A 13,911-nucleotide genomic window follows, 5' to 3' on the forward strand; every position below is an offset into this window, starting at 1 on the left:
TGTACTGTACTGCTCCTCTTCTAGTCTTTCTCTGCCTTCTCTCATTCCCAGATCAGTCAGACTCTTGTTCACATTAGGATTCCCTGATATGATCTCCACGAAGACTTGCTCTAGTGGCCATGCGTTGCTTGTCCTGCCCGGCACCCCCATTGTTTAAGTTGCTCTCACACTGGGACACAGTCAGGTCCCCAGTGAATTGAATGGAGCCCTATCATGTGTGGCTGTGCCTCAGCGTAGTGGGAGAGAGAACTCATTTTTCACAGGGGGAACGACATCCATCTCAGCAGCCAAACGCTGGCTGTTTCATTAAGTAGCCCATCCAGGCAGACAGATGTGTTCACCACACAGCCATGTTTGCCTATGCAAGAGCGTGTATTAACCCACAATCCTTTGGGGGAGATTAATAGGCTACCAGCCCCTTTCCATTGATTATCTCCATGCCATTTTCTCCTCCTTTCCTTGGCTAGATATTAAAAACTAATGAAGCCTATTGAAAACGGGAACCGCGAGGCTCTTCACGGATCATTTTAGGTTATTTGGACTCAAACAGAGAGGGATCTCTTTAAGGCACAGTTTGAGTCGAATTAAGAAAATAAATGTTGAGAGCAGTGTTAAAGAAACAGGAGGAAAAACAGAGGAGAGAGTGTGACTGTAAAAAAGATGTGTGTTTAAGAAAAGACAACTCTACTCTGACACATGGAGCGGAGACAAGGCAGATGTTAGCAATTCCACAGCATAGCAAAGCATTCCTAGTGTTGGAACCACGGCCTAATTGCCATAATGGAGGTGGTAAGCGCTGACAGTAATGGAGTCGTGGGGATCCATCCCCAGCAACCTGAATTAGGGGCCACTTGGCAGATCCACTTCAAGATGGCCTGTTTTTTTGTTTTGTTTTTTTTTTTTTTTTTGGTCAAGATACCATTCCGCAAATTTTTTAATTTAGCTTTTTCTGGCAGAATTGTTCTCTAGTGTGATCAACTTTCTCACCTCTGCCATGGCGTTAGAAGTAGGAGGTTCTGCAGTGTGGCATGAGAGGGAGGTGTGGGGATGAGGATGTGTGAGATAGATGGAGAGACTGGGCTGGGCAGCGAGCGAGCAAAGAGTTAAAAGCGTCCATGTGATGGGCTCACCTCTGCACCAGGCTTGGTGAAAGGCGGCGGGGTGCTGTCAGGGAAAATGACTTCCTGAGACATTACCATCAATCACCAGACAGGTCAGGCCCCCCAATCCCGCCATCAGGATGGAGGAGAGGAGAGGGGGATGGGGATGGAGGATTAGACTAGAAGGGATGAAAACAGAGAGGAAGACCGGGTTAAGGCTTGTTGAAGAACAGACTCTTAACAATCTCTCTCAACGTCTGACTGTTTTATTTCTTTCTCTTCCTCTGCCTATCTATCTCTCTATGTCTCTCTCTCTCTTTCTATTTTCCTGTCCTCAATAAAAACGGCTACCCAGGCATTCAGGAACGGCCCCTGCTGGTCAGAGTCCTCTCCTCGGCTCAATTGCATCATTAATTATTCCGAAGGCAGTGGGCTAGAAGCAAATATAAAAAAAGAGAGGAAGAGAAATGGAGAGGGGGCAAGAGTTAGATGGGGAGACGGGGGACAGCTGTCTAACACCCCCAGTTGGTCTTGCTCTCACTCTCTTTCTCCCTCTGTCTCTTTCTCTTTCTGTAAATGAAGGATGGGAGAGGGGAGGGGCTTGGGTTACCTCAGTGAGCGGTTGTGTTACATTCCTGAGAAGGGAAGGGGTAGGGGGGTGGTTCAACGAGTTGTTGAAAAGAACACAGATGCTTGTCAACAGCCTCCGAGCCGGGGAGCCATCATGCCTTGCTTTAGGCCCAGAGGTCAATGACCTTGCGTTGCACCCAGATAGAGAGAGGTAGAGGGAAACAGCAAAAGACGGGGAGAGAGAGAGAGAGAGAGAGAGAGAGAGAGAACCACCAAAAGCTACAACAAATCCACCATACGGTACGTGTCACTGCATGTCTGTGGCAGAGGTCAGTCAAAAGCCTCAAAAATCTCCAAATCCTTCTTTTTCCTCTCCTCACCCATAAAACGCAGTACGTGAGCAGTGGCTGGGTGACTGTGGATTAGCACCGGTAGAGGAGAAGGAAGAGGAGAGGCAGACGGAGAGACACGGCAAGAGCTGGCAGTCACGGCAAAATGGCCCATTAGATTTAAGGAGTAAAAGTTCATCAGCTTTATTAATGGGAAGGTATATAAATGAAGTATGAATTACCTGACTTTTATGGAGTGGCGAGAGTGAAACTGGAGTGTCTTATGATATAATGTTTTAGTGAGCTGTTCTGAGCGCTCTGATGAGCAGGCTGCAGAGAGGAGGAGGAGGAGAAAAAAAGTGGAGGGAGAGAGAGACAGAGAGAGAGAGAGAGAGAGAGACTGAAGTGTGCTGGGGTCCCCTGAGTCCAGCGGCTGGAAGGTTGCCTGATTGTTGCTAACATGCGTAGCTGATCGGGTTAGCTTGGAGACAGGGACGTTTGTAGCTTCCAGGCTTATTCTTTGCGTGTCATTAACTAGCATAGTAAAAATTGTCGGCACAAAAAAAAAAAGAAAGAAAAAAAACAAGGTCAGCCACATTTCTGATTTTGTCGCTCCTCTACACACACAAACACAAGTATGCGTGCCTGCAGTTGCACATGCACAAGCGTGTTTATAAACATGCACACATACAGTATATGCGAGCACAAGGACACACACACCAGAGCGCAGACAGACACACACACAAACACACATGCTCCCCACCATCCTGTAATAAGCGGTAAGCTGAGCTAGCTGATGGTCATCCTCCCATGGGGCTGCTGGGTGGCTGCCAACTTCCTGCCTGCTTTGTCAGTGGATAAAGCCCCTAACAAACGAGAGGGCTGTAGCTAGGCAGGCCAGCCAGGTCAAAGGTCACCTCGGCCCCCGGGCAGGATTGAGCCTAAGAGCACTACAAGGAGAGAGGGATAGGATGGAAAAATGCACTTAAAGATTGGCTGCTATTAACCAGGTCTGAAAGCTCTTCTCTTCTCTTCTCTTCTCTTCTCTTCTCTTCTCTTCTCTTCTCTTCACTTCTCTTCTGCGGCACTTCATAAAGGCATTTTAACTCCCATCACATGTCGTCTTCTCCTTTGAGGAACATTAAGAAAGTGAAAGATCCTGAGGGCATTTGTCAGTCCACACAGTCCCATGCAGCCAGCCGCCCCTGGGTGTTGAGCAATGACAGGAGATATCTCCTTGACTCATACACCCCCTAGATGAAAGGAGAGCTCAGAAGATGTGCATTTCTGAAAGGCAAAAACGGTATTCGGTACAAGAGAACAGACACAACAGGTAGGGATGGGGTGGTGACTGATCAGGGCTTGGCTGGCTTTGTTCCATGGAAGTGCTTGTGATCTCAGATGAATGCACCTATGGTTACCATCAGCTATGCTCCTCTGTCTCACTGACAGGGACATGATCTGAAGTGTCTGTCTGTCATGGGCCAAAGAGCGTCTCTCGCTGGCATAGGGCAGAGAAAAAGAGAGACAGTGCAGGAGAGGAGAGAAAATCTTTCTTTCCACCCCAGCTGTCCATTCAGAGGGAGAGAAAATTTGACATGGTTGACTTAAACACATTTAGCATCATTAGCAAACAGGAAGTGTCCCCTGCAGCTGTTTTTTGGCGGGGGAGGGGGAGGTCTTCCTGCCCGCACTGTAATAGACAAATGTTCCCCACCATGTTTGCCTTTGATTTTTGACCTGAAAACAAAAATTGACATTACAAATGTCCTATGATATCTTCCAAATTGGCTTGACATTCCATAGCTGGCCCCAGGGGTTTCTTGTTTGTCCTCTGTAAGTGGTTGTGCTCTTGTTGTTGTGTCCTGAGGCTCACTATTACAACGCACTGGCCTTTCTCTGGAGAATGTGGAGTCTTAAAGAGACAGAGGGAGAGACTAGAAAGCAAGAGGGAGAGTGCTAAAAGAGGTCTTGGTTGTGTATTTGAATACTTATGCTCATTAAGTTAATGCACAATGAAAGGGAGAACCGTCAAGTGGAAACTCTCAGAAGCTTCTATTTGAAGAGCGAACAAACCCCCTTTTTCTCTCGCTCAGTCTGTCCATCTCTCCACAAATTAATCTGTTACTATTTCAATTGAAGATCAGCCCCACTTTACTTTGACTTAGGAAGTTAAACAAAGTCTAAAGAACACAATAGGGAAAGAGGATAAACTTAAAGAGACCCTGTATGTTAATATTAAGTCCTTTTCCCAACAGACTTTATCAACAGGCTCTAGGCTGTAAGTGCTTTACTGTCCTCTCATTGGTCCCCTGTGCTTTCCCAGCATTTCTTCAGAGTGGCTTGTAAGCTTCAGTATTCCTCAGTTGTCAACTATTTGATGCAGAACATGTACAATTATTGTAACATATATGAAGCCTAAGGAAAAATAATGGCACATTTAATTGACCACTTTCTTTTGGCCAAATAATCTTGGCATTACAGAATAATAGGAACTGGAAATATATTCAGTATATAAAAATTGTATGTGTCTGTGTAAAGTGTTTTGGTGAAGTTTGTTATATTCCACCCTCAAAACCCTTTTTTTTCTTAGGCCAGGTCTCAGTTAGCTAGTTGAGAAAATCATTGCTTTTTACAGTGTGTACATACATCATTAAACCAGTGCTGGTGTTTATTCAGAGGTTTAGTTCATTCACTACTCTTTAGCTATAGCTTGTGTTCTCAATGACATTATGACTGGCAACAGTGATAACTGGTGTTGATATGAGGTTGTTCCATGCAGGAAAAGTGGGTGGGTCTTGTGCTTTGACAAGCCCACAAGGCCTCTAATGATCTGCTTATGGGCCCTAAAAGTCCCTCGCAAAGGCAGGACACCAATTACGTCACACTCCCAGAGAGCAACATCATAGAGGATAAAAGAACAGTAGATTAATTTTTAGAGAATTATAAAAATCTAGAAAATCTATCGCAGACTTGAAAAATTTAAACTTATTGAAATTTAATAGGAACAAAACCCTCTGTAGGAGGATGATCCTTTGGCTCAGCTGTAGTCATTGCTACAAGATGTTTTAAAGATTTCTTGAGATCAAGTAGTGAGCGTGGCTGTGTGTTGACATCAGGCGAGCTGGAGAGCAGAGCAGAACAGAGCTGGGTGCCCCTGAGCAGGCAGTTACCACAACAAAGCCAAAAGACTGGTCTGAAAAACCAGGCCAAATTCCTGCCCTCCAGGACCTGGGTTAAAGCTCGAGCGGAAACTTTGAAAGAGGGGGACGCGATGAGATGAGAAGAGAGGAGACGAGAAGAGGTGGAGTGGAGAGGATATGAGACGAGGCCAGACGGGTTAGCGTGTAGCGAGGAAGGGATAGCTGCTGGGGCCTGTGGAGTATGGCGAGAGAAGGATCGACGGAAACGTGAGAGAAAGAGAGAGAGAGAGTGGGAGAGACTGAGAGGAGACCAGGCCCCCGCTGTAAGGATGGAGGGATCGTATTCCTCCTCTTGAAAGCGGAGGGATTGCCGTGTGGTGGAAAAAGAAGCCATGAACTCGATCTGACGATTAAATAGGCACATCTCTATGGCTGCAGGCCACAAATAAGACCAGGTCCACAACAGAAACACACACACAGACAAGCTTGTGTATATAACTGTTGGCAAACATGAATAGATCTATGGGTTGAGCTCAGTCGATTCTTGTTTGGGAGTCTTTTGCAGATTTCTACGTACATAATCAACACAGTTTTTTTACCAGTTTTCTTTTCGTTTTTTTGGATTAAAGTGATATCTTTTCATCGTCATTTCATTATGCATGATATCATTTGGAAATGTTCCCCTAAAACATCTCACTCTTTTCGTCGGTCGATCCTCTAAGTCCGGAGGTGCATTGGGATTGTGTGGGAGTGATTGCTATTTAGCCTCATGGAGCCTGGTACAATCAGATGCCTATATCTCACACATCCTCCAGGGCTCCTTCCTCACCCTCACCCTCCATTCCTTCCTCCCTCCTTCTGACTCCCCCTCACCCACCTCACTGTTACTGTAGCTTGGCAGGCGAGCAGGGCAGTTATGCCATAGAGCTTCTCTACAACCTTGCACCATCTCCAATGAACATAAATTAATGGTGTAGAGCAAACAGGCTGCTGGCTGAGGTCCAGGAGCTGGCTTCAGGAGCCCAGCCAACGATTGTTGTGGGGGGGCCGTGGCAGCAACAGCAGTAGTAGTACTGATGCACTGCCAACCAGCCAGCCAGCCAGCCAGTCAGAGAGGCAGACAGACAGACTGGGGGCCCTTTTGCTTTATAATAGATGCCGCAGGCCTCGCCAGTCCGCCTTGTATTTGCAATCATCGCTGTTTTACTGTCAGAGGCCAGTGCGCTGAGAGCTCTTATTGAAGCTCTGCAGTCTGCAGTGAGAGAGTATTGGTATGTTCTGAATGCAGATCGTATGAGGTGTAGATATGGATGTACTTTTATTTGCTGTTATCAGAGGTTGGCATGCAGTGTGTGCGGTTTGTAGGTTGGCATCATGTGAGTTCTGTTTATAAGTTGGCTATATCTGTGTGTGTGTGTGTGTGTGTGTGTGTGTGTGTGTGCAGAGAGGTTGAGTCATTGAGTCATGTGGCATTCTTGCCTGTTTTCACCATGTTCTCAGGAAGCAGTGTAGTTCCCAGTAAAATAAAACAAACACCCAAAAAACTCTCCACTACATCCCACCTCCACCCACCCAAAATCACACAAAGAGAGGGAGGAGAGAGAGAGGGGTGGAAAGAAACAGAAAGCACTGGAGATAAAGTTCAGCATAGAAATGGAGATTGATAAGAAGATGGATAATGGAAAGAGAACAACCTTTTTATGTAACCTAAGTTTAAACACACTATTCAAAATCATTATCATAATTTAATACAAATAAATCTTTGCAGTTTACCAAATGTAATTCTTCCATTGCCATAGAAATATGAAGCTCTTCTTTTTTTTAATTGTCAATCCATTTGATGTTTGCAGAGACAAGTAATTAACTGTATCCATTTAAATCGCAAAATCTGTCAGAAAACTGCAGCTAAAAAGCCAAATATTGCTCCGTGCATAGTAAACACTCATGATGGATTGAAAAACTCCAACTGGATTTATTTATCATATCTGTTTGATCTCCCAGTAATGCCGATATGCATTCAATCTCATTGTCATTTGTCAAAGAAGCCAATTGGAATGTTAATAACAATGGCAACTTGATATTTAAAATGTGCCAATCTTACCCCAGCTCAATGCAGAATCCATATTAAAATGTCATTCCTATATTTGATTGCATTTATTTCTGACAGTGAATATTATTATCACCCTCCAGTGACTTTGATTAAAAACAAAAAGGATTCCAATCAATGTGAGGAAGGCATATATGAAAGGAAACACTGGGATACAATATTGCTGTTAAACTAGACACAAAGTCACAATAAAGCCCAACAAATGCTGTCAACACATAAAAACATTACCATGGAAAAATAATTATATAGAATTATGTGTGTTTAGCTATTGACACTTTCATTAAGTGCAGTACTTAAAATAAATAAACAAACTTTTACGGTATAAAAAGTATATCTAAAAATCTTATCCTAGAGACAAAATAGCTGGGGCTACATCCCACCAATCATCATCAGCAAATCCTTTTTGTTGCCATGGCACTGGGGGTAAACAGCCAATGGCCTGTGATTTCCTGGGAGTCATTAGCATGGAATGGGTTTGCAAGCCGCTGCAACCTTGTGACCTGGCTCCATAACTCATGTCACACACTGATGATGTCATTCATCAATGGGGTCCACCAGCGGCTCAGGCAAGGGGCGGCAGGTTTGGTGGTGGGTGGAGGGGCAGGGGAAAGGGGCAGAGAGGGGAAAGCGGTGGGGGTTGAATGGAACAGCCAAGATAATGATCAGGCTGTGGGATTTGACGACGGCAGCAAATAGGTGTAAGGAGAGTATGAAACAGATATATAGCGAGCTGGATGTTGGAGGAGTGGACAGGAGTCAGTGTGGGTGAAAGGTGTGGTGTGAAGTAAGAGTGGTCCAACACTAGAGGTAGTTATTGTGTATGGTGAAATGCCAAACTGGGCTCGGGGGGGTCGGGGGGGGGGTTTAAGGACCATACACAGCAGATGATGAAGCAACCTCAGCTTGTAATGTTCAGCAACCACAGGGGCCATTACATCCAGCACTATCAGAGAGCACAGAGCACATCACACCCTGTAATTTAGCCAGCAGTGGGTTACACACACACACACACACACACACAAAGAGCTCAATTCTCAATGACTGGCAGAATGTGATCCACCTGCACATGCGCCTGTGTTGGTGTTGATGTGTTTGTGTGGATGTTGATGTTTGGCTGTGCTTTTTCAGCTTGGGAGTTGGGCAACATGTGTGCATCAGGATAGTGCACACTTGTGCCATTAACAGGCTTTAGCGTAATTAACAGAGCTGTTTCGATTGGCTCTGCCCAGACAACAACCTGAAGCTGCTCATTTCTGGCTGTAATTATTTATAGACTGGCTGTTTTACGTTTTGCGGTCAATCCTCTTTTAATGATATTGGCCTTGGTGTTTGTAACTGAACATATTGAGCGGATCCAAAGCTAGTAGGGGAGATTATCAATACCATCTTTGATCTTGCTCTGTGTTTGTGTTTCATCAATTAAATAACCATGTCGTACTGTCTCCTGAGGCTAGAAGAGGACATCTCCAGGAAGAAACACATTAGAGCAGATTTAACCACTGACATTGTGTGTTTTGTTTAATATTTATTCACCAGTTCATCTCACGTTTACTCTTTTCATATCAGCATTGAGTGATTTACTAACATATTTTTTTACTGAGGCAATTAACATTAAGAGGTTACTCAGAGGTCTTAAGAGCTGTTCTCCAATTTCACGGCTCCTGCAGCCTTGTAACCACTAGGCCCACCTACTTCTCATGTCTCTGTGTGTGTGTGTGTGTGTGTGTGTGTGTGTGTGTGTGTGTCACCATTGCCACCACACACCATTTTCTGTCACTGAGATTTCAGAGCGTCATGCTTTAAGGAAAGCTGCCACAACGTAAAGTGTGGGTGGCCAGCAGTTGCAGCCATAAAGGGTACATGTGTGCGTGTGTGTGTTTTGGGGAGGGGGATCAGCAAGACAGCCAAGAGAAAGAGCTGAGGACAGATGAAGAGAGGATGAGGAAAGGTTATATACAATCATACTGTACGTGTATATTTGTAATTTTGCTCCTCTGTGTGCGTGCTTGGTTGGGCTTACGTGCAAATGCATGCAAGTACAGAGTTGCAGGGGGGTGATCTAGTCTGACACAATGAGGCAAGGAATGGGGGAATGAGTTGAGTGAGGGCTGAGAGGGGCATGAGCAGAACTAAATAGGATTTTTTTTTTAATGTCGTGTCTATGTGGTCGGAGTAAATCTCCTTACTCAGGGGTTTTTGTGTGCGAGAGGGGCTTTAACGTCCCCACTCTCCTTGATGAGACATCTTTCTTGTTTGTTCAAACCATTCATTACGTGGTGGCTGCTGGACGAGCTACGCCTCTGGCCGGTGTATTTATCACCAGGCTAGAGCGCGCGCTCTGCCTGACAGCAGGCGATTGATGACCGGGTCTGGGCCTGAGACGCTGAGGAAGCCTTAATACAATGTAAATGACCCACTCCCATTTCCAATCTAGACTGCTCCTCTCCCCACACCTCCATACCACATCATCTTTAGCCACGTCTCTATTTGTGTACGTGTGTATATGTTTGTGTAGTGTGTGTCCATAAACGAAATAGTGGGAGGGAGTTTGTGTACTGTGATGTTTGCGAGCATGTTTTGATCATGACCGAGGTCATAGCTGATGTGAAAACCCCAAGGAGTGCAAGGGGGAGGGAAAAAGACGTTGCATTCTTATTACATGTTGTTGGCCAGAGAAACAACATGTACAAGCACACATGCACATGGGGATGTACATACTGTGTGTATGTATGTTTTTTAGACATTGTGCACATTGTGCATTTTCTTGTGCACGTTTACACACACATTTATATGCGCACGCACACGGACACATACACAGCAACTCATAGAAATTGCTCTGTCTCTGCTAGCCAAGGAAATGTCAGCACCTGGCAATCAAAAAATGTATTTCTATACAAGCATTATCATCTTTCCTTTGTTAATGATTTTAGCATATTAAAAGGGACTGCATACACAAGTACAAATCAGATTAATCCCTCTCTGCAGCCGGGACTCATTATTTGTCCAATCTCAGCCTTGTTTGTTATTAATTGAGCACATTCCTCAAACCATTTTTTCATCTCTCCTTTAATTAAAACAGACTGCATTTAGACAGCAGTACTACCTGAAAGGAGAAATCCTCCTCTCTGCTGATATGAAACCTCACTTACATCAATTATTTCGGCAGTGCATGAGAAAATAGTTCCTGAGCAACTGTTATCATTTCAAGTTAGAATTGAATTCAATTAACACAAGCCAGGCAGACATTACCAGCTCTATGAAGTTTGCTTTCTCAATTAGTACGGAGGAGGAAAGGAGGAGGAAAAAAAGGGAAACAGTCTTGAGGCTAAAGGTATTTTTCTTAAAGGGGAAGAATGTGCGTTAATGGAGCTTGAAAGCACCTGAAAATAGGAGGATTCAAGTGTCGCCTTTCAAAAGGAATGTTTGTGTGGTGATTTGCAGGTGTCAGATTTATGAATATGTGTATGTGTCTGTGTGCACCTCTGTTTGCACATGTTGTAACTCTGTGTGCATGCATGCTCTCTACAGTGGCTGAATGAAACACATAGTGTCTCATTTGTTTTGTTTGCGTGCGCCCCGACTCCTAATCTGGCCCTTAAAGACATCTGTCACCAGCGATCACTGTTGTTTTGTCATGCTTCATAGCAGGCCCAGGGGGAGCAAGGCAGCCCAAGGTCTGCCATTTATATCAGCTCGTGTTGTCTAGATTGGACCTGACACAAATAGTATCATTGCAGCCCGGGTCGCAGAATTACATTTTCAGGTAAAAATCTTGGCGAGGCTGAGGTGGAGATTTCACAGCATTCTGTTCTTCTAGCATTAGCCTGTATTCAGCTGCTCTCTATGAAAGAGCCACCGCCAGGATACATGCCAGACATTCAAGGAAAGATAAATGTATTCACTGCAAATCTGCGCCCACTCATTCTGTTGCTTGGTATTATAAAAGGATTCTCAGACGCCACAGTATCTGTGTTAGGCCTGCTGCAAAGTCTTGTTTGTCAGTGTGTGTGTGTGTGTGTGTGTGTGTGTGTGTGTGTGTGTGCGTGCGTGCAAATGTTATTTTTTTTGTTCTGTGCGAGGTGCATATGTTCGGTGTGTACACTATTTGCTGTTTGTGTGTGGGCGCGGTGGGGATAGGGAAGGGGGTTATCACAGTTGACAGTTTTGACAAACTTGTTTGGCCAGCTCTGACAGGTTTTGCACTGTACTGTGTGTGTGTGGGGGTGTGTGTGTGTGTGTGTGTGTGTGTTTGTGGGTGTGTGTGTACGTGTGTACATGTGTGTGTGTGTGTGTGTGTGTGGGTGTACACGTGTATGCTGTGAATGTCTATACTGTGCAAAGGAGGGGCAGGGTTGGGTGGAGGTCACAAGAAGGTGCAGTCTTGGGTTACACAATACAACAAACATGAGAACATAGTGAATACATACGGTGATGGGCAACAGCTAGGAACTTGACTCGGAGCATGTGTTCCCTTTCCAGTGCTCCTCTTTACGAGTGCTTACATGCGTGAATATTTACAGTAATCTGTATGTCAGACAGAGGCTCATGTGTGTGTTTCTCTCTCTGTTTGCTCCTGCAGCACCCATACCCTTCTGAAGAGCAGAAGAAGCAGCTAGCCCAAGACACAGGCCTCACCATCTTACAAGTAAACAACTGGTGAGTCAAGATTTCCGCTCGTCCTATCTCCACCACCAGCATCGCTCTGCCTTTCATTTTCAAAAGCCTTCGCCTCCCTCTCCCCACCAGCCAAGACGGCTAATACTCCTAAAGTGTGAAAACCGTTTATGTGCAGCCCTCCCCATCGCACATAGACACACGCAGAGGTGCACACGTTGACATATACACAAGACAACCTTTGTGACATTATTATGTTTAAGCTACCGGGATGTTCCGGTGTTATCGGCAAAGTGTTCTGCGGCTAAGTCAGTGGTCTTTGTGGTTTGATGCACATGTATTCATTGGGATATATTTAAGGGAGAAAGGCAGAGATCATAAGCTACCCCTACAGCCCCCACACTCACCCCACCCCTTCATCCAAAACCATACCTAGCACCGCCACTGGTGCCCCCACAAAAGGCAAAACTGCCTTCCACCCCCTCCCCGTTTTACACCAGCTATATGGTGGATTAAGGTTTTGGTGGCCTGGCCAGCAGGGCCTTTGTAGATGGCTTAGCACATAACTGGGGGTGGTGGATTAAATAAAATGATCACAGAAGCAAAGAAATGATACAGGAATTACTTATCAAAATACTAGCCCAGGTTTTATCTGCAGCTTAATTTTGTTCTGTACATTCTCAGGGTGATGTTCAGATTAATTGAACTGACAGCTTCCTTTCAAAATTCCGGGAAGGTATTTGCACGGATTTCAGGTCTTACACAAACTTAATTATATGGAACCCCATTTTATCATTCTAATTCCATGTAGCGGGGGTTCTATTTACAAATGACAAGTCTGTGCCTTTTATTCACAGCTTTCCTTAATATATTTATCAAAGCGGGTTCATTTACAAAGTGCTCTATCTGTTGGGTACAGGCAGGCCGACATTAACGAAGCTTTTAGGTTTATCAGACTCACAGCCTGACAAGCCACCCGAGGGTCAATTGATTTTTTGGTTCCGTGATTCATTTTTTTCTCATTTTTCCTGGATCACAATGAGAAACATGCCTGGAGAATTAGCCTGGTTTGTCGGCCTTATCTATCAGCCCCCCCACCCCTCATCCCACAACTCCCCCCCCCCCCCCTTCATCCTGACATACTCTCTCTCTCTCTCTCTCTCTCTCTCACCCTTTGCTTTCTTCCCTTCCAGCCAAGGGAAGTCAAGCTACTTAAATTGGCCACAGGAACCGCTGTTATCAGACTTTAATGCACCCTACAGTGTGGATAGCATTTCAATTACACCAGTAACCAAAGATTAGCCCCCGCTTGCCTGTTTCATGCCTCGTGCCACCGTTTCGGGACGCCACGCACCTTACCTACAGGAGCAGAAAATTGAGTTGCCTTGCCTGTGTCATGGTGATTAATGCAGAAATAGTCTTCTAACCTGGGAGGAGAGAGAGTGAGAGAAATAGACAGAGACATAGACATAGACAGAGATAGATAGAGGAAGAATCCCCGCCTTCCCAAAGGCCATGAAATCCAAGCCCGGCACTGAAATGCCCTCGGATCCATTTATAAAGAGGTCTCGCACTGGGCAACATCCTCACAAACCCTGTTTCCACACATACACTTACACATAGGAGCTGTGTATTAATGTTACACCGGCTGTGTTAACAAAAACACACCAGGAATCAATTTTCACAAATACAGCCATTAGAGAGGCTTAGACTCTGCTGCTCTATCTCTGGTACATTCTGGGTGTTGTCACCACGCCTGACGGATGCTGCCACGTTGTTGGCTCTTTTACAGTGAGACACAAATGAGAAATGGAGAGGACGTTGAAGTTTTCTTTCCCCTTGTAGTTCCTACCCCGGCAAGACAGTGAGTTACAACTAAATGTGTCTTTGGTTTCTCGTCCCTCTGACTGCGGAGATGGTCCACCCAGGATATGACAGAACTCTGCCATATGAAATTCCTGCTTAAGAAAAAAAAAGCTCTTCAAATTCCTGGCTGGCCCCTTGCATTGTTCTGTAGTTCTCTTTGATGCATGGCTGCTGCCACGTTA

General features: G+C 45.1%; 1 protein-coding gene across 8 annotated transcripts in view; it reads left to right on the forward strand.

Moving 5' to 3' along the window:
- The window catches only part of meis2a (Meis homeobox 2a), a 179,982-nt gene that overhangs the window by 144,048 nt on the left and 22,023 nt on the right, over positions 1-13,911 (forward strand). For all 8 annotated transcript variants that reach the window (XM_071497766.1, XM_071497767.1, XM_071497770.1 and 5 more), the window contains exon 9: positions 11,829-11,905. In XM_071497766.1, coding sequence (XP_071353867.1) covers positions 11,829-11,905 — 77 coding nt within the window. The remainder of the gene's footprint in view (positions 1-11,828; positions 11,906-13,911) is intronic.

The sequence above is a fragment of the Trachinotus anak genome, unplaced genomic scaffold (genome assembly GCF_046630095.1).
Source record: "Trachinotus anak isolate AG129_WGS33_773 ecotype Australia unplaced genomic scaffold, CSIRO_AGI_Tana_v1 ptg000015l, whole genome shotgun sequence".
Lineage (NCBI taxonomy): Eukaryota > Metazoa > Chordata > Actinopteri > Carangiformes > Carangidae > Trachinotus > Trachinotus anak.